The sequence below is a fragment of the Dreissena polymorpha genome, chromosome 3 (assembly GCF_020536995.1).
Source record: "Dreissena polymorpha isolate Duluth1 chromosome 3, UMN_Dpol_1.0, whole genome shotgun sequence".
Classification (NCBI taxonomy): domain Eukaryota; kingdom Metazoa; phylum Mollusca; class Bivalvia; order Myida; family Dreissenidae; genus Dreissena; species Dreissena polymorpha.
The window spans coordinates 138,822,640-138,843,845 of record NC_068357.1 but is presented as its reverse complement, the minus strand read 5'-3'; the positions used below and the strand labels follow the sequence as shown (position 1 = coordinate 138,843,845).

The following is a 21,206-nucleotide window of genomic DNA, read 5'->3' as shown; positions in this document are numbered from 1 at the left end:
AGTCAAATTAAAAAAAATGCTGGGATCAATTTTGAAGCGCGTTGTGTTTTTGTCTGTATTATTCAATTTTTTAGATAAAAATATGCTCTAAAAGTAACACAATATCTTAACAAGAGGGCCAAGATGGCCCTAGTTCGCTCACCTGAGAGGAGACAGTTCAATCAATCTTTACCAAATGTCAAACCTGACCTAGATATTGCCCAGACAAACAACCTGGTCAAGTTTCATCATTATTTCATCTGCGAGTCATGATCAATATACCTATGAAGTTTCATGATCCTGCGTAAGCATTCTTGAGTTATCATCCAGAAACCATTTTTCTAAGTTGAGTCACCGTGACCTTGACAGCCATTGTGTAAATACGTTATTTGGCACTGAGACCTTGACCTTTGACCTAGTGACCTGATAATCAATAGGGGTCATCTGCCAGTCATGATCAATATACCTATGAAGTTTCATGAACCTTGGCATAAGCGTTCTTGAGTTATCATCCAGAAACCATTTTACTATTTCAGGTCACCGTGACCTTGACCTTTGACCTAGTGATCTGAAAATCAATAGGGGTCATCTGCATGTCATGCTTATTGTACCTATGAAGTTTCATGATCCTAGGCATAAGAGTTCTTGAATTATCATCCAGAAACCATTTTACTATTTCAGGTCACTGTGACCTTGACCTTTGACCTAGTGACCTAAAAATCAATAGGGGTCATCTTCGAGTCACGATCAATGTACCTATGATGTTTCATGATCCTAGGCATAAGCGTTCTTGAGTTATCATCCGGAAACCATTTTACTACTTCGGGTCACCGTGACATTGACCTTTGACCTAGTGACCTGAAAATCAATAGGGGTCATCAACATGTTATGATCAATGTACCTATGAAGTTTCATGATCCTAGGCCTAAGCGTTCTTGAGTAATCATCCGGAAACCATTTTACTTTTTAGGGTCATCGTGACCTTGACCTTTGACCTAGTGACCTGAAAATCAATAGGGTTTATCTGTGAGTCATAATCAATGTAGCTATGAAGTTTCATGATCCTAGGCATAAGCGTTCTTGAGTTATCATCCGGAAACCATTTTACTGCTTTGGGGCACCGTGACCTTGACCTTTGACCTAGTGACCTGAAAATCATTAGGGGTCATCTGCGAGTCATTATCAATGTATCTATGAAGTTTCATGATCCTAGGCATAAGTGTTCTTGAGTTATCATCCGGAAACCATTTTACTATTTCGGGTCATCGTGACCTTGACCTTTGACCTAGTGACCTAAAAATCAATAGGAGTCATCTGCGAGTCATGATCAATGTACCTATGAAGTTTCATGATCCTTGGCATAAGCACTCTTCAGTTATCATCCGGAAACCATCTGGTGGACGGACGGACAGACATGAGCAAAACAAGATACCCCCTCTTCTCGAAAGGGGGGGGGGGCATAAAAATTATGAGAAAACTGCCCCCCTCCAAGCAGCCATGTTATTCAACTGACCGGAACCATTTTTGAACTCAACTCTCGTATCAAGGAAACAAATGTTCTGAGCAAATTTCATGAAAATTGGGCCCAAAATGTGACTTCTACTGTGTTAAAATGTTTTCACTTTATACATATAGAGAAAAATGCCCCGCCCACTGGCGGCCATGTTTTTTCACCAATCCCGACCATTTTCAAACTCATCCGAGATATCAATAAAACCAATGTTTTGACGAACTTTCATGATGATTGGGCAAAAATTGTGACTTCTAGAGTGTTTACAAGGTTTCTCTATAGCCAAAAATATGGAAAACTGCCAATATACATATAGAGAAAAATGCTCCGCCCACAGGCGGCCATGTTTTTTCACCGATCTTGACCATTTTCGAACTCGTCCGAGACATCAATTGAACCAATGTTTTGACCAGCTTTCATGATGATTGGGCAAAAATTGTGACTTCTAGAGAGTTTACAAGGTTTCTCTAAAGCCAAATAAGGAAAACTGCCCCACCCACTGGCGGCCATGTTTTTCAACGGATCGGAACCACTTTTGATCTCAACCAAGATATCATTAAGACAAACATTTTGATAAAGTTACATGAAGATTGGGCATGAAATGTTACTTCTACAGTGTTTACAAGGTTTTTCTTTTTTTTTACCTAGTGACCTAGTTTTTTACCCGGCACAACCCAGTTTTGAACTCGGCCGAGATTTCATTGGGACAAAGCTTCTGACCAAGTTTTATGAAGATGGGACAAGAAATGTGGCCTCTAGAGTGTTTACGAGCAAATTTTAACGGATGGATGGACGGACGGACATTTCACACATTTAAGTAATTTAAGATATGTACTCCCGTCTGTAGATTTGCCGTGGAATCATATGGAATTCTATGGAAATCGTTAGATGGAATTCCGTGGAGTATTGGCACTAACTTTCCATCCGATTCCATGCAATCAATGGAAAAGTGAAAAAAAAAACAGAAGAGGGACTTGATATGGGAAGGAATTCCATAAAATGCCGTGGAATTCCATAGAATTCTGTGGCATTCTATATAATGCCGTGGAAATCCATAGAATGCCGTGGAATTCCATAGAATGCCGTGGAATTCCATAGAACGCCGTGGAATTCCATAGAACGCCGTGGAATTCCATAGAACGCCGTGGAATTCCATAGAATGCTGTGGAATTCCATAGAATTATATGGAATTCCGTGAAAAGATATGGAATTTATTAAAAAGCTGGAATAAAATAGAAAAAAACAGATTATAGATCATAGGCATTTTATCGATTTTGAAAAACAAATGTGAATGTAACTAAAAGTTTCATCATAGAAGTTAAACAAGAACAAGATCTGGCATCAATCATTAACCACACACATGCAGTCACAGTACATATTCAAAAATGAGTGGTTTTACATTTTCATAAATTACCAACTCTCTTAACCACAGGCATGCATGCACACATTCAAAAACACATCCATAAACATGCCCGCATATACAGGTGAGAAAAGAAAAACTTATAAAAGGCACAATATAAAACATAGAAGTAGAATTTTACATTTCTCTTATGACAAGTATACTTCCTTTCTAACATATGTTCATAAACACACTCAATTACATGCACACACACATTACGCACAATTGTTCTAGAGTTTTTTCTCATAAGTTTTAACGTTCAACAACTGTTCCTTATTAATTCTAGAACACTTTCAGTATGATAACAGAAGTTCAGTTCTAGTTGATGTGTTCCAGTACAATTCTAGAAAAGTTCCGAAGGTTAACTTCAAAAATATTTAAGTCTGAAACCAACTTTCTAGAAAACAAATTCCCATGCAGACAACCAGTATTCAAGTACTGAGCATAGTTAATAATAATACATAACAAATTAACAACTGTTGTAAATTTGTTATTTATTATACTATGCTCAGTACTGTTGAACACGGACTTGATTCAATTATCCAAGTTTCAAATTCCTAAATTAAAAAAAACACAAATAAATTAAGACAAAAAACAAACACAAAATACAATTCACAAAATAAATAACTGGTCTTTTTTATACAAGAAGTAACCAAAATAAAACATGTCACCAGCCACAGACTGCCAGGCTTAACACAGAGGCTAGTTTTTAAAAATGTTTGTCCAAGTCTTCCACTGCCATTTTCCTTTTCTTCTGAGAATATTGAACACCAGTCACTGCCTCCGGGTCCTTTTTGGTATGAGGTACATTGTATACTGCTCACATGTGCTCTACAGAATAACAAATCATAATAATTTCTAAAGCAAAGAGTTATTTACATTCAAACTATAACAAGAGATTGCAAAGCAATATGGTCCCCTACCTGTTAAACTTTACTATTTTTAGTTTGTTAAATATATTTGTTGCCATAGCAACCAGAATTCTTGCATTATAAACAACATGAAATGACGTGCAAAATGTCCTTATTGTCATCTGTTCATGTTTCAAGTTTCATGAAAAAATACTTAGAACTTTTAAAGTTATCACAGGATCCAGAAAAGTGTAACTGACTTAGACCAATATATTGAATTCCAAGACAAAATACTTTCAGGTGGTTAACATAAAATAACTTATCTAGCCCAGGGCATGACAATATTTACCATGAATTTGTGGCCCTGTAAGTCCTCTAGGTAAATGCGCTTAAAGAGCCGCTTTGCTGTTGGATTATTTCCCTGCCAAACTCTGCAGTATCTTCCATCAACTGGTCAATGGTAATTAAAGCACATAAAGAAAATGTGTAGGGAACGTAATTCATGAATTGTTTTAAATATTAAGTTGTTAAATGGTCTTTAGAAAGAGAACTTAAAACGAAGTGAATACATCGCAAAGCACTAAGCATAACTTAATTTGTTGGTATGATTAGTACAAATTTATTATTGCTATAAATAGAATGATGTGTAATTCTATTGGTATGAAAATGCACACTCAGATACCTAAAAACCAATTCCATTGGTTTAATTTTTTATTTACAAGCAAATACGTTGAATTGATATCCCCCGCCAATATGCTTCTGGACACATAAGTATTATATTTGACACTCAAACAAGCATTTTTTAAAAATACAAAGCGCCATAACCCCGTTTTTAACAGATGGTGTACAATTCCATTTGGCGTGCATCATCCTCTTATCCATATATATATACTCGAACCAGGTTTCAATGAAATCCGCCAAAGCACTTCCAGGATATGGCTACGGACTGATGGAAAGACGGACAGACGGAAGGATGGAAGGACGGACAGACAACGCCAAAACAATATCCCTCCGCCTATGGCGGGGGAAAATAATAAACATTAACACCATTAATGAGCATTGAGTGCTCACCATGCACAGTACAAAACTTCCTTAGCCTCAGTTCCATAACCTTGCATAATAAAATTCCTATACTACATTCAACGTTATTAATTTCTCCACATAGGTCTTATTACTTCCTTTTTCAACCTGCAAACTCCACTAAGTGAAAATTTGGTGAAAATATGGGTGACAGCTGCTTTTAAACTAATATTTGCCATACTAAAACCTCAAATATCACATAAAAAGGTCTACAATAATGTCATAAGAAGATTAAATTTAAAGAAATATTTAGAAATAATAAAAAACACAAACCTTCAGTTGTTGTTCTATTCCTAGACAGACTGCTCAAACACTGTATGCATCACTCTTTAGCAATATTTCATGTCACTTTCCAAATGATATAAATACATAAGTATTTTAAGAATGTGTTTTTAATGGAAAAACTCATGAACTCTTCTGTTTGTTAAATTTCTTTAACTTTATTTTAACAAGTTAAACCAGTACATTGTTCACCATGTTTCACGTTTCAATCTAACAGGTAAACTTTCTGTATTTGAATTTAGCCAATTAGAAAAGGCTGTTATATCTTATAACCAATAGATTTGCAGCAAACATACCCAACATCTGATGCAAAGCACAGCTGGGGTTATCAGATAGATTGTTATTTGACAACCTGGACTGGCTGAGTTTGATATTGAGAAAAAACAGTGTGTATACCACTTGGACAGGGTTAAGGAATTTAAACTTTTAGAAATTGCTTTGAAAGTAACAACTACTCCTACTTCTGCAGAACTACTACTTTAATTACTACAGCATCAACAACACCACCAACAACAACAGCAGCAACAATAACAGCAGCAACAGCAGCAGCAACAACAGCAGCAACAACAACAGCAGCAACAACAACAGCAGCAACAACTGCTACTATTGCAACAACTGCTACTACTGCTACTTCTATTGCTACTTCTATTGCTACTACTATTGCTACAGAAACTGTTAATGGTACTATTTCCACTACTACTTCTACCACCACAACCTCTACTGATATAAAAAACACTACTGCTACTACATCAATTACTACAACAACAACACCTACTACAACAACAACAACTACTACTACTAATACAGCTACTACATCTACAACAACTACTACTACTGCTGCTGCTGCTGTAGCTACTATGAAGTCTATTTGGCTATTTGTAAGTGTAAGGTGTTCTATATGTGTTCTAATTCCCCATTAGAACTTTTGTAGAACTTACTGGTTCTTAAAGCATTCTAGATGTGTTCTAGAACTACATTTTAAAACATTTTTAGAATTTTTTTGACCATATTTTGTCCTTGAAATGTTCTAAAAAGGTTCTTGAAATTATTAGAACAGTTTCAGTCCTAAGCCATTTTCCACAAATGTTCTGGATTTATTCTAAAAAAACAGTTTTGGAACAATTCCAGAACATACGTTTTAGAACACAAATATGGAACAGTTCAAGAACTGTTCCAATTTCTAGAACAAATTTATAATTATCCTTATTGCATTTTGTTTTAAATACAAAATACATGATGCAAATAAATTCATACATGTATTAAACTACAAATACATTTCAGAAAACCAGCGAAAATTTTCTAAGTTATTTTCCATTGATTTCTATCCAAGAAAATGTATAAGTTATTTTCCATAACGATTTCCGTTGAAAAAAATGGCTAAGTCCAACTTTCCATGGTGTTTTCCATACATTCCGTAGAAATGCATGGAATTTTAGTCGATATTCCGTGGAATTCCATAACAGCTTCAGATGGAAAATTGGCAAGTGGATGGAATTCCATCAAATTCCATGGATTTCCATCGATTTCCGTAGAATTCCGTAATATTTTCTATGGAATTCCATAGAAAAGTGCTAATGACTATGGCAGATCTACAGACGAGCCGGTATCACCTTTTCATCACACAGGGGTTTTTCTGTCTATTTTGGGAAAAGGAGTCTGACCAAATTGGGAATTTTTTATCGACAAAATTAGCCATTTTGGGAATTTTTGCTTCAATGAAACGGCTCATTTGGGGAAAAAATTTGAATTTATCATGCTTAAATAATTCAGTGGTTTAACAAATAAATTTGTTTGTATTTGTTATTTTGTCTTCTTTATATATAACAGATGCAATATTGGGCATGTTCAACATTTATTCAATACTGCAGTTTTGTTTTTCAGTTACAGTTACACTCTGAGATAAGAACTGAACAGTCAAAACCTTATAGCAGATATTTTTTACCAAAACAAACACTGGTTAGTCACACAAGTTATAAGACACTTCATTCTTAAAAAAAAAAAAAAAAAAAAAAAAAATTAAATTGGGATTTTTTTTTTAATTTCGGTTTGGGATTGGGTCCGTTTGCTTTGGGACTGCCTCCGTTTTCTAGAGGCGCATACAGTGCTGAAAAACCCCTGTCACATAATTATCGTCATTATATTATCATCATCCTTATGATAGCTTTTGTAACAAAACACAATCTAAATGCATGGAACATCTACAATGTAGTATACATGTATCTATTACTGTTTACCCGAATACAATGTACTATACATGTCCGAAATATGTACACTTAAGAGTGCCTAACCTAAGGTGGCACTAAGGTGACATCACCGCTCAAAAAAAAAGTTGGAAAAACACAAGTTATGTTTTCCCGTCGCCAAAAAAATTAACTCGGGGGAAACACAAAATAAGTCTGTTTTCAGGAGTTTGTTTTTTTTTGCCGACGGGAAAACAAAAGTTCTGTTTTCACGTTTTTTTGTTGTTTTTTTTGGAGCGGAAAACACAAGTTTTGTTTTCCCGTCTCTTTTTTTTTTTGAGACTTGAAAACACAATCGCTATATTGTGCGCACAAGATAATCGGCCAATCACAGACGCGGATTATATGGAGGGAACATTTGAAAACGTCCTAAAGGCAAGTTCTGATATAACAATACATACTACTACTACTACTACTACTACTACTACTACTACTACTACTACTACTACTACTACTACTACTACTACTACTACTACTACTACAGCAGTAGCAGTAGGAGAAGGAGGAGGAGCAGTAACAGCAGTAGCAGTAGCGATAGTAGTAGTTGTAGTATTAATAGTAGTAGAAGTAGTAGTAGTAGTAGTAATAGTAGTAGCAGCAGCAGAAGCAGCAACAACAGCAGCAGCAGTAGTAGTAGTAGTAGTAATAGTAGTTGTAGTAGTAGTAGTAGTAGTAGTAGTAGTAGTAGTAGTAGTAGTAGTAGTAGTAGTAGCAGTAGCAGCAGTAGCAGTAGTAGTAGGAGGAGGAGGAGGAGCAGTAACAGCAGTAGCAGTAGCGATAGTAGTAGTAGTAGTAGTAATAGTAGTAGTAGAAGTAGAAGTAGTAGTAGTAGTAGTAGCAGCAGCAGAAGCAGCAACAACAGCAGCAGCAGTAGTAGTAGTAGTAGTAGTAATAGTAGTAGTAGTAGTAGTAGTAGTAGTAGTAGTAGTAGTAGTAGTAGTAGAAGTAGAGGTAGTAGTAGTAGTAGTAGTAACAGCAGCAGCAACAACAGCAGCAGCAGTATTAGATGTAATAGTATTAGTAGTATTAGTAGTAGTATTAGTATTAATATTAGTATTAGTAGTAGTAGTAGTAGTAGTAGTAGAAGTAGTAGAGGTAGTAGTAGTAGTAGTAGTAACAGCAGCAGCAACAACAGCATCAGTAGTATTAGTATTAGTAGTAGTATTAGTATTAGTAGTAGTAGTAGTAGTAGTAGTAGTAGTAGTAGTAGTAGTAGTGTTTTGTTATATCAGAACTTGCCTTTAGGACATTTTCAAATGTTCCCTCCATATAATCCACGTCTGTGATTGGCCGATTATCTTGTGCGCACAATATAGCGATTGTGTTTTCCACTCAAAAAGAAAAAAAGACGCGAAAACAGAAGTTCTGTTTTCCCGTCGGCAAAAAAAAAAAACTCCTGAAAACAGACTTATTTTGTGTTTTCCCGAGTTAATTTTTTTTTGGCGACGGGAAAACATAACTTGTGTTTTCCTGACTTTTTTTTTTGGAGCGGTGATGTCACCTTAGTGCCACCGTACTTACCTGTAGTAGTTTAACATTAATAATCCAAATTTTTCTTGTTGTTATCTGGTTTAACAGGCTGTCAAGTGACCTTTTGTCAAAAAGTAGGAAAAAATAGGAACTACTTTTGCAAGAAAAGTAGGAAAAAAGTAGCAAAAAGTAGGAACTTTTCCCTCAAAAGTAGGAATACATAATACTAATCTTTTAGACACAGGTCCAGGAAACATAGCTTGAAACAGAGCAGGAGTGCCATCACATGTTCTGTATGGATACCCACTTGAAGCTAACTTAAGGGCCCAGAAGATTTCAGCCTTTTGTATCTGTTCCTTGTGTGATGGTTGTACTTGCATACAGATAAGATTTATCCCCACCACCCTGAGAGCTGCTTGGCTTTGGGGCACTTCCACGCTTTTGTGAATTATCATGCATGTATTTCATGTTTTCCTTGTGTTTTTATCCATCTGCATGACTTATCAGTTGATTAGCAGAATTACAACAAGATGGACTTCATTTAGACAGTACAATCTCTTGCAAACTCATTGCCGGTATCTCTCTTGCACCATGATCCAAGTGTTTTTCCACTGTTGTCCAACTTTTCCATCCATGAAGGGTTAAACTTTGTTTTCCCACTAGGCATTTTAGCACTTATGGTGTATCTATGATAATTAAGTTTCAAGCAAAACTACCCTGATAAAGAAGTATAATTAGATGCTGTTCATTTTGGTGTATCATCAAATAAGTGGTTAGAGGTCTTCTGTGTATGGATATAAAAATGGTAATATATTGTGCATGTTATATCCTTAAGCAGAAGACCAAATTTATTTAGTGATACACCGACTTGTTGTTCAAGATTAATACTAGTATATAAAGCAGTGTCAATGCTCTGCTACAGCTACATTGTGAAACCTTTAAATTGACAATAGGGTGCAGTTATAATAACTTACGTTACGTTCAAAATGACTGGTCATTGCAGAGCAGATTATGCAACTGGAGATAGGACCTTATCACCTGACATCTTTTATGACATCATTGATTGGGCAATGAAACAGTTGCACTACATTGTTTATTCCAGTTTCAAATAATATTTTTTACATTATTGATTACTTCGCCAGAGTGTAATAATGCCGTTAAATAATTTTAATACTACGCTGTAACACCTTGAAGTTACCTTACTAGCTATGGCATCATTAGACAAGAATTGTGTTTGTCAGAAACACAATGCCCACTATTGCGCCGCTTTGAAATAAAATTTCAATATATCATTTGGCAGGTTTAGAAAATATCTCCCTTTTAAAGCTTATTACCGTAATTACTCTATGTTTTCGGACACTAAAAAATAATTATTTTTATTCGTGTCCGAAAACTTAGATACAAAAAATATTCTCAAAATACAGGTGTCCGAAAACTTAGAGTCGAAAATTGAAGTGTCCGAAAATAGCGTCCATTGTATCAACGACTACTGGTCATAGCACGCGCTTGTAAAATACCATATAGAATAAATTGCAGTTATGTTTGCATTGCATTTTAAATAATTAAAAATGCTTAATTTATTTGACAGAAAGTTACTACAAGGTTGTACTTTGGCCAACGAGTTCAAAGAAGAGCATGTGATGTACCGATACTCGCTAGTATGAACCTGTCATTAACGCAATAAAAAAGCAAACTATGAATTCTTTATTTGTTCATTTCCGATAGTTGTTGTCTTACACCTTCTATTCGTCGTAAAACTTGCAATACGGTTCATCACACTTTGACGCGTTTATTATTTGTAACAGCTATTTTACTGAGAATCGGCTATACCATTGCGGTAGATAATTGAACTTGTTAATTGGCACTACCCCTGATAATGTCATAACGCTTATGCTATCGGGCGAAACCAATGTTTAATACCGGTTTACAAGGTTATTTACCAAATAATGCAAATGTAATGGCCCGTTGCCCTCAGACATGCACCTGCCACGTTTTATGATGTTAATCCGGTTGTAAAACCCCATGATCGAAGTGTCATTAGATATCGAAAACAGGACCGAAATTTGGTAAAATAGCGCTGTAAAATATACTGTCCGAAAACTTAGAGATATTAATTATGGACGAAAACTCGTGTGTCCGAAAATTAAGAGTCACGAAAAATAATTATTTTTGCTAAAAAAGGGGTGTCCGAAAACTTAGAGTGTCCGAAAACATTGAGTAATTACGGTACTTCCCTTGGATTGTACTTTTTTACTTTTGACCTTGAAGGATGACCTTCACCTTTCACCACTCAAAATGTTCAGCTCCATGATATACACATGCATGCCAAATATCAAGTTGCTATCTTCAATATTACAAAAGTTATGGCCCATATTAAAGTTTTCGGACAGACACACAGACAGACAGACAGACAGACAAACGGACTGACAGTACAACTGCTATATGCCACCCTACCGGGAGCATAAAAATGTATCAGGACATTTAGGCTCTGTGCATTTATCTTTAATTACTAAACATGATGTACCTATGATATTAATAGAACATCATATCTGTTGTCATGTAATACAGAATTTATTACATTATATTTGTAAATGATGAAAACTCTTTTAAGTTTTATCTTTTTCCAATAACTTGTGTAATAAATTCCATATTTCATAACCACTCATACAATACATGTATCTCTATATCTCTACATTCCAAACAGCAATATCATGTAAATATGCATAAGGTTTGGTCAAATTGTTGTCAATAGAGACAAAATAAAACTGGAATAAACAATGGGTGCCCTCAGCTCTTGCATCACTGGGAACTGTGTAAGGTATGTGAAGTCTGCAGTGTACAAATGCTAAGGAAGTAAACAAGGCACTATTGTTACTTAAAAAAAAATGTCAATATTTTCAAAAGATACATAAGAAATAAATATTTATGCATGCTTCCTGAAGAGGTGCTAGCAGACAGTCAGCATGGGTTGTCAGGTCTCATCTAGATGAATGCACATTAACAGGGATACAGTCATGCCATTGATTCATTCATCCTGCAAGTTTACTAAATAAACTCTTTAAAAAAAAATATTCTCAATTGAAAATGAAAAAGTAGGAATAGTAGGAAGATTTGGTAAAAAAATAGGAAAAAGTAGGATCCTGATGAAAAAGTAAGAAATAGTAGGAAAAAGTAGGAAAAAGTATGACCGCTTGACAGCCTGGGTTTAACAAACCTTATCAAATGTTTGTTAAATCCAGTTAATGCTTTCTCTATTATTGAATCACCATTACTTGCAAATTGAAACGCCAGTTTTGAATTGAACGCCGGTTGAATGTTAATTTACAATACGTCCACCATTTACAATGTTGAAGGTCATGACGTAGCAATTTAATTCTAATCGGAGAATTTATATCTAATTGAGGAAATGTTTCTTCTCAATGTTTATGTCTAGTATTATAACTTGTTAGTATAAAAAATTAACTGCGATTCCAGTTTATATAAGATGGATGTTGCTCGTAATTATCGGTGGATTAACAAACTGACTAAACTCACTGGACTTACTAGTGGATCTACGTAATTAATAGACCTTTGATCAATTTGTTTTTTCTTTAATTACTTTTGCCAACTTTCTTTAACAGTGCCGTCTGCAAAGTCTGTAAAAAAAACCTGCAATTATCGGATGGTCAATCAATTTTCACGTAATCACTGCTGCTAATTACCCAGTTAATGCGCACGCACTATTTAGACGTTGACATGTGTATTGGAAGAGATGAGATAAGAAAAAACAACGCCCATAGTATTCCCTCCATTATAGACCAAGTTTCATATACTGAAACATTAATTTAAATTTGGAGCACAGCGGGATTTATTACCATGGAACTCGAGATGTTAACTGACTGACGCGCAGGTCAAATTTTCGATGCGTCAAAATGACGCACGGCAGAAAAAAAGTTGCGTCAAAAATGAGTTATTTTTAATTTGCTCAAAACGCAGGATTCTGCGTCTATTTAAATCCCTGCACATGCATGGTTAATATCAAGTTGCTATGTTCAATACTGCAAAAGTTATCAAACTTTAACAAAGGTTAAAGTTTTAGGACAGAATGACAGACAGACAGAAAGACAGACAGAGTCACAGACAGACAGACAGACAGACAGCAAGGACAAAAACAATATACCCCCGACAGGGGTTGAAGAATTTTTCCAGAGCCACTCGCCCTGCAGGGCGAGTAGGCCTGACAATCCACTCGCCCTTCACTTTAATCTACTCGCCCTGCATTAAACAAATAGATATCTTTATTTATAGTTATGATCAACCTGAACCTTTTAAACCTACTTAACATAGTGACACTAAACTGCAAACAAATTAACTACATTATCTGATGGATTATATTTGCTTTCCTTACGTTTTCTGCACCTCTTTTCTTTTCTCAATTCTTTCCACTTCTCGTTTTGACGACCTTTCTAATTCGTTCTGTTCCCTGTCGCCACCACCTTGCAGATATTTTAAAATAGAACCCTTTTCCATTTTAATATTTCAGATGAACTTTTACTGAAAGACAGGCTTGATTGACAAACGGTTACCGTTTCAATATGGAAAATTTTTGCCTTAGGCTTCTGATCACGAAATTCGGAATTATTGTTTATTAATAATTACTTTTTTCTGTTTATTTTTAATTAAATATAAAAAGTATTATAATTAACCAGTGATGTATTATTGTTTTATTGATATTTACATTAAAATTCACGGAATGACCAATATATTTAACAGTTAATTCACTTTTAATCGATTAGCTTAGAGCACTGACAACGACGAAAAGAGCGCAGCCGATTTCGAGAATTATTTGTACTGTGCCCGTGACGTCATTTTTCATTGTCAAAACGAAAGTGCAGTTTCTTTGTGTACTTAACTTATTTTTTGTTCGTTCGAAAAATTGTTCGCAATTTGTATCCATGTGGAAGGAGTTCTGGAACTGAATTTATATTTCTCAACTTGAAAAACAGCACTCGCCCGGTCGGTCGAGTATTTAATAAATTTTACTCGCCCGACCGTCAACTTTACTCGCATATGCGAGTGGTCGAGTGGATTCTTCAACCCCTGCCTGATCTATCGATCCGGGGGCATAAAAAAGTCTGATAAAGGGAGACAATTCAAACTGAACTGATTGTTTATAATTAACCCCCTTTGTTTCAAAATAAATCTATTTTTAGTCATGGTGACCTTGACCTTGGAGATATTGACGTAATTCTTTCGCGAGACACACCGTCCAATGATGGTGAACAAATGTGCCAAATGATTTTAAAATCTCACAATGAATGACATACATGTAGTTATGGCCCAGACAAGCTCAGTCATGGCCATCTTTGACATTTGAACTCAAAGTGTGACCTTTGACCTTGGAAATATCGACGTAATTCTTTCGCGCGAATCACCGTCTAATGATGGTGAACAAATGTGCCAAATGATTTTAATATCTCACAATGAACGACAAAGTTATGGCCCGGACAAGCTTGTTCTGCCCGCCCGCCAGCCCACCGACATTCACCAATCTAATAACCAGTTTTTTCCTTCGGAAAACCTGGTTAAATATATAATCTATGGGAGACCACTTAATACATGTAAACTGAAGTCGTATACCAAATTTGAACACATATTGTACAAGATAAATTTATACCAAATATCAAAGCTCAGGCACTCCTTTGTGTCATATGATAATTTTTTAAGTTATTTACTATATAAGTCTCTACAAAATTCAAATTTAAATTGAATGCCACATGTATGAGCTATTTTCTGAAAATAGAATAGAAGAGCAAACAAATATTTTTAATATATTATGTTTATCCAATCAGTTACTACAACAGGGCTTGCGCTAGGGGGCGACATGAGCGACTAAGTCGCTTTCTTACGCCAAATGTTGCCAAAAATTAAAGAAATTATAGATAAAAAGCGACTTCCAGTCTCCCTCTTATCAGAATTTGTCTACATCCGGTTTTCTCTAGTCAAGGTCTGACTCAATTTTTCAATACACACTGTCGCAGCCCGGAGCGTGTCGCAATTGAGTGACAGTTAATTTGAGGAAAACCCCGCCCCGATTCTCCCATTAGATGTATCTAATCGGGGATCGATATTGGTCAAGTCAGCATTCAAGTCACATGGTAGCTGCCCAATCAACATTGAGTTTGCTCACACATAATATTGGGTCATTCATGGAAATACACAGTTGATATTGTCGTCTGCCAACACTACATGTATAGCGGCCGATGGCAAACATCGTATTTAAAGATAAACAAATAAAAAGGAGCCTAACAAGAAAAAAATTATTTCTAAGTTGATCACTTTACATTTCTACCGACTATCGATCTGAATTAACAAAAGGATGATGATTAAATAAGTAGATCTATGTCGATGATGTTACAACTATCTTCCGATTATCGTTTGAAATTAAAAGGTGATAATTTAGTTGTTTTTTACCCACAAACTATGCTATTGTAATCAATATGTCAATTAAATTGTATATTAATTACATATTTGCTAGGTTTCCAATTTTCATTTTTTTGATGTCAAACGATATGCACAATTTGTTCTATGTGCGTAACGCGTACAATTTTTCGGACTGTCGTTTTCGGATACATTATTTTCGTCAATTATAATTTAATTTCTAAGTTCTTTAAAGAAGAAATAGAATGAAGAATACAGATGGGGTGATGCGGACGGTGTGGTTTATCATATTTCGAATTGTATTTATATGAAATTGCAATTGGAAAGAATATAAAACATAACAAATAATTACTAAGAAAGCATATGCTAAATGTCATATTTCAAACATAAATATTTATCTGGTCTGACAGTTTTATTAAGCTTATGTTATCTACTGCTTCATAAACATATTATCTTTACAATACTTTAGTCTGTATAATATGATATTTACATCAAAATGGATTGAATATAGAGCTAGTAAAATTTTAGTTATTTATCTGTCGTGTCTATTATTACTTGGTTAATTAGAACTGCAGGAAAAATTAAGATACACAAAAGAAATAAAATTATGTGTACTACAGTGGCATACTTCAATAATGTGATACACATATGTGTGTTGTAACGCCCTACATGCAAACCCTTGTGTCCGAGTCTCTCCACCTCTCCCTAGAGTCTCCTCACTTCTCCCTAAATCAGTGTTCAGGGAGAAGTCACTTCTCCCTAAAATTTGAGCCCAGCGTGAGCCCTGTACAAGTTAGTAACCTTCACATTGATTGTTTTAATGTGCAAGCAAGTTCACAAAGTCCAAATATGTCAAAAACATCAATGTCAAGTGCACTTACCAATATTGTTGCTTTCGAATAAATTTGGAGTTTCCAAGGGTTGAGCAAGGGTTGACTTTATGCCAGTATTCACCACAACCTGCACAGTTCCGTCTAGATGTTCCGTTTCTTCCAATGCGCCAGCCATATTTGAAGTGCTGCAAAAAATGTTTTGTATCCATTTATTGAAAGAGCATTATTTCTCTGCAAATCGACACAAAAAGATGTCAAACGCACCAGCGCCCTCACACTACTTTGGGGGAAGGGGTCTGCAGCCCTTTGGAGGGGGAATTTTTTGTAAATGGGGGAATTTTTATAACGAAAAAAAAACCACACTATGTTTAACTGTTATAAACATATATTTCTATATATGCGACTGTCTATATAGGACAGAAAGGTGGACTTTTACTCAATCTATATAACATTCATCTTATTTAATTTTAAAAGTCGGCCATATGTCCTTTTTGTTCCTAAAACAAGCTAGTGCTGTGTCCATTTGCATGCAAAGTTTGTCTTAAACCAAAGATCGTGACCATGATATATCCGGAGCGCGATATAAATTGTCAGGTTATTCATGCATGTTTATGTATGTATTAGCTTAGTTTGGAAATCTCAAAACACGCTATTTACCTACCTTATTGAAGTGTTCAGGGCTTTATTTAAGCGGACGCCCGCTTGCCCGTGCCGGGTAAAAATCGTCGCGGGCAAGTGATTTTCCAAAGTAGATAGTCCGCCGGGCAAGTCCGTTTCGTATTAGCATAATTGCGGTATTTTTTTCGACTTTTCCCTTTGTATCTATTTATTTTCTTTGGGTCAATATATTTTTTTATCAAGTACAAGTAAAACGAGATTTGATTGGTCGCTTGCGTTGTATAAGCCAATCTAAACGCTCAAAACAAGTTCTACTCGGCAGACGTTTCAACATGGCGGACGGTAGCGTCCAGCCGATCTTTTCATTTAAAGGTCCAGTGCCGATTTTATATCGAAAAATGCTATTTTATAAATATGTATATTCTAAAACGAGTGGTATCATCAAGAGAAATAGCAAAAATATTAAAATACTAAAAACGATGATCTTGTTTTCCGTAAACCGCCCGGGTATTTCCGCCACCTATTTTGGCTGTGACGTCACTTGCACTCAACGCTCATGACACGGAAACTTGTCCATTGTTATTACGGATCGAAGCGTGAACACCTCGCGCTTAATGTCAACATTGACACTCAATATCGTGCTTTGTTAATACAGTTCCATTTATACAAGTTTTATAAAAAACGTGTGCTTTTTCTGTGTGTGTGTTTTGCACGACAATCGTTATTCTACTGTTAGTGTTGTTTTTTTTTTCGGGTGCAAAAATCATGCGGAAAGGGAAACAAGGGTCTATTCGGTTTTGACAAGGATGATGTTACTCGTAAGAAATGGATTAATAATATATTATACGCATGTATGTATTAACGGCTTCAGGGGTTTTTTTTAGAGAAAGGGGAAGACGCTGGACGCTGGGTGAAAGGGGAAAAAAAGAGTGCGAAAGAGAGATATTAGGGGAAAAAATAAAAACTGTTCATTTCAATGTCTATAACTCATCAAAAGAGATTTGTCTCTGTCCTTTTTGTTCTTAAACACATTTAACAGGTATTAAAGCCAAAGTCCTTAATAAAGTTGCAGGTGTAGATCTAATAATGGGAAATGTTTTCAACTATATTTTTGTACTGGGGCCGGGGAACGATGTCAATTTTGTGATTTCAATTTCATGATGAATGGGTTGACGATCTTGATTTGCTACAGTAATGGAAGGGAAAGGAGCGGCAGCTGCCGATTGTCTACTTTCACTTTCACAATGTTCGATGTTGATTACCTCGGAATCCTGCTGGGTTATAACGGTTTTCGATGATTCTTTCTTAAAAAATGCCTCGATGCGTTCAGTATCTTCCGAGTTCGAATGTTTTATTTTGTTTGTGTAAGAACGCTAATTGTGAGACATTTTTTTCTGTTTTCACGTTTATACCTCGGCTTGCACATAGCCCGGATGAAAATTCGACTGGTTTCCGGTAATTAATTGACGAAACACCCTTCTCGCGCAAGACCGGTATCCAGTAAAATAGTCACATGATTTATTGATTATTACGATTAGTTGCCCAGTTTACATGACGTTATTTAAGAGCTATATTTAGAATAACTGGGATTCCCAGATGTTGTGTGTTCGTCTGGAGAGAGAGAGCGCGAATTCGTTGTACATGGTGCAAATTGGATAATTGTCGAATGCCCCAAGGAAAAATAAACATTTCTTTGAGAGAAAATATTATATTTTGGTGAAAAATGATATTTTTGGTGGGGAAATTGTATTTTAAGGGGAAAAATTCTAGTAGGGGAAGACGCCGAATATCGGCGTCACTTTCTTAGTAAAAAAAAACCCCTGGGCTTAGTTACAAAAATAAATTACAACCCTGCTCTTATTATTAAGAACAAATAGGTTTATAAGTGGAACAGCGAAATACAAAATGACAAATACATTTTATTTGATAAATAAACAAACAAAGCTACAGCTAAATAACAACAAAGTATCAAACATAACATTCTTGTTCTGATATTGAACTCAACTGAATTACTGTCTATTACCAGGGACCTATACAAACAAAGTGATGAGACACTCACTGAACCGAAGAACAAGCTAACGCGTTGTTACGCAAAAGGGAAACGAGACTTGCGACCCAACGAGACTTCGCGCGACAAGGCAAATTTTCACAGCCGCCATTTTTACAAAGCGAGACCGTGACCAAGCAATCGAGACAGAATAAGATTACAAATTAACCAAGTGTTGCCAACACAGAAGTATTCATTACAAAGGTTTGTTGAGTTTCATACATCTTATTATTTCATTTGTTTTCGACTATGCTTTGTATTTACTTATAAAACAACGGTGGGTATTTTCACCAAATCATGCGTATCATTGTTTACACTTCCATAATCCGAGAAACGTGTGTCGTGGCTTTTTTCAAAAGGCTTGGTCAAATAAAGCTCTATACTATTCATGTTGGTATTCTTACAAACGTTACATTATAACGCATTGTGTGATGCTAATTTTATTTGTATTATTAGCAAATTCATGATTTTGAATGAGCACAAAGGCAATACAATTTTAGTCATTTTTTGTATTTTACCACTTTCAGTTTCATCAACATATGCCGTGGCTCTTTTTGAAAGGTTCGTTCAATACTAGCCCTATATATATCATGTTGGTATCTTTACAAACGTTACATTTCAATGCATTGTGTGGTGCAAATTTAATTTGCATTATTTGCAAAGGTATAATTTTGTATTAGCTCAAAGATTATACAATTTTAGTCATTTTTTTTATTTTGTAATCACTATCAGTTTGATCAACATATGTCGTGGCTCTTTTCGAAAGGCTCAGTCAATACTAGCCCTATATTAATCTTATGGGTATCTTTACAAACATTACATTTCAATGCATTGTGTGATGCTAATTTTATTTGTATTATTTGCAAATTCATGATTTTGAATGAACACAAAAGCAATACAATTTTAGCATTTTTTTTATTTTTTTACCACTATCAGTTTCATCAACATATGTCGTGGCTCTTTTTGAAAGGCTCAGTCAATACTAGCCCTATATATATCATGTTGGTATCTTTACAAACGTTGCATTTCAATGCATTGTGTGGTGCAAATTTAATTTGCATTATTTGCAAAGGAATAATTTTGTATTAGCTCAAAGATTATACAATTTTAGTCATTTTTTTATTTTGTAATCACTATCAGTTTGATCAACATATGTCGTGGCTCTTTTCGAAAGGCTCAGTCAATACTAGCCCTATATTAATCTTATGGGTATCTTTACAAACATTACATTTTAACGCATTGTGTGATGCTAATTTTATTTGTATTATTTGCAAATTCATGATTTTGAATGAGCACAAAAGCAATACAATTTTAGTCTCTTTTTTTTGTTTTTTTACAATTTCAGTTTGATCAACATATGTCGTGGCTCTTTTCTAAAGGCTCAGTCAATGCTAGCCCTATAGTTATCATGTTTGTATCTTTACAAACGTTTCATTTCAATGCATTGTGTGGTGCAAATTAAATTTAATTTGCATTATTTGAAAAGGAATAATTTTGTATTAGCTCAAAGATTATACAAATTTAGTCATTTTTTTATTTTGTAATCACTATCAATTTAATCAAATATGTCGCAGCATTTTAAGAAAGGCTCAGTCAATTCTAGCCCTATAATAATCATGATGGTATCTTTACAAACGTTGCATTTCAATCTATTGTGTGGTGCAAATTTCATTTGCATTATTTGAAAAATCATAATTTTGTATAAGCTCAAAAACAATACAATTTGAGTCATTTTTTAAATTTTATAACCACTATTAATTTGATCAACATATGTCGCAGCATTTTTGGAAAGGCTCAGTCAATACTAGCCCTTTATTAATCTGGTTGGTTTAAATTCATATTGTTTTATATTTTCAGTGTGCTGAAAAGAAGCAAGAGAGGGTCTCTTGCTCTTTAGACGGAAAGTTTGACCCCGCATAGGAAAATGTCATGACGCCAGCGAAACTTGGACTTTAAATAGTGCTGACATACATGTGTGTTCACAGCTATGCCAAGGATACTGATACTGTCTGATTCAACTGGGAAATTTGATTCCTTTCTTTTCCTGAGACGTACCTTGACCATTCCAGCACTAAGATGATGTTACTATATTCATGTCTACTATATAAAGCAGTGGCGACAACAAACTTCACAAACCTTCAGACTTGCCGAAGACAAAAGAAAATTCAGTATGAATTAGTTTTAAATATTCAATTGATTAAATTAAACTGTTGCGTTTTTTCATAAATGAACACATTCCAGCAGTGAATATCTCTGCTTAACTCAAAAGTGACTGTTAGATCTTTAATCATGTTAATCATAAAATGTGTTCCCAAAACTCATTATAAATATAAAATTTTCAAACTTGTTTAAACAAGATAATTTGGTATTTAATTATAGTAAGCTTTTTGTATTGCTGTAGGCTTCGAATAAATCTTCTGCATTACCATGTAAGGGGATCAATCTTTTGTTGTTGAAATAATAAATAGAAAATTGTT

At 35.0% G+C, this 21,206-nt stretch overlaps 1 protein-coding gene and 1 long non-coding RNA gene across 2 annotated transcripts in view; both read right to left on the bottom strand.

Moving 5' to 3' along the window:
• LOC127871652 (uncharacterized) overlaps positions 1-21,206 on the bottom strand; it is a 42,063-nt gene that overhangs the window by 11,422 nt on the left and 9,435 nt on the right. The window contains exon 2 of the mRNA XM_052414774.1: positions 16,113-16,249. Within this exon, the coding sequence (XP_052270734.1) occupies positions 16,113-16,239 (127 nt within the window). The 5' untranslated portion in view covers positions 16,240-16,249. The remainder of the gene's footprint in view (positions 1-16,112; positions 16,250-21,206) is intronic.
• On the bottom strand, positions 3,495-5,330 carry LOC127871659 (uncharacterized). Its single transcript, XR_008045496.1, has 3 exons — positions 5,093-5,330; positions 4,089-4,189; positions 3,495-3,719 (listed from the first exon to the last, which is right to left on the bottom strand). It is a non-coding gene; the product is annotated as an uncharacterized LOC127871659 (long non-coding RNA).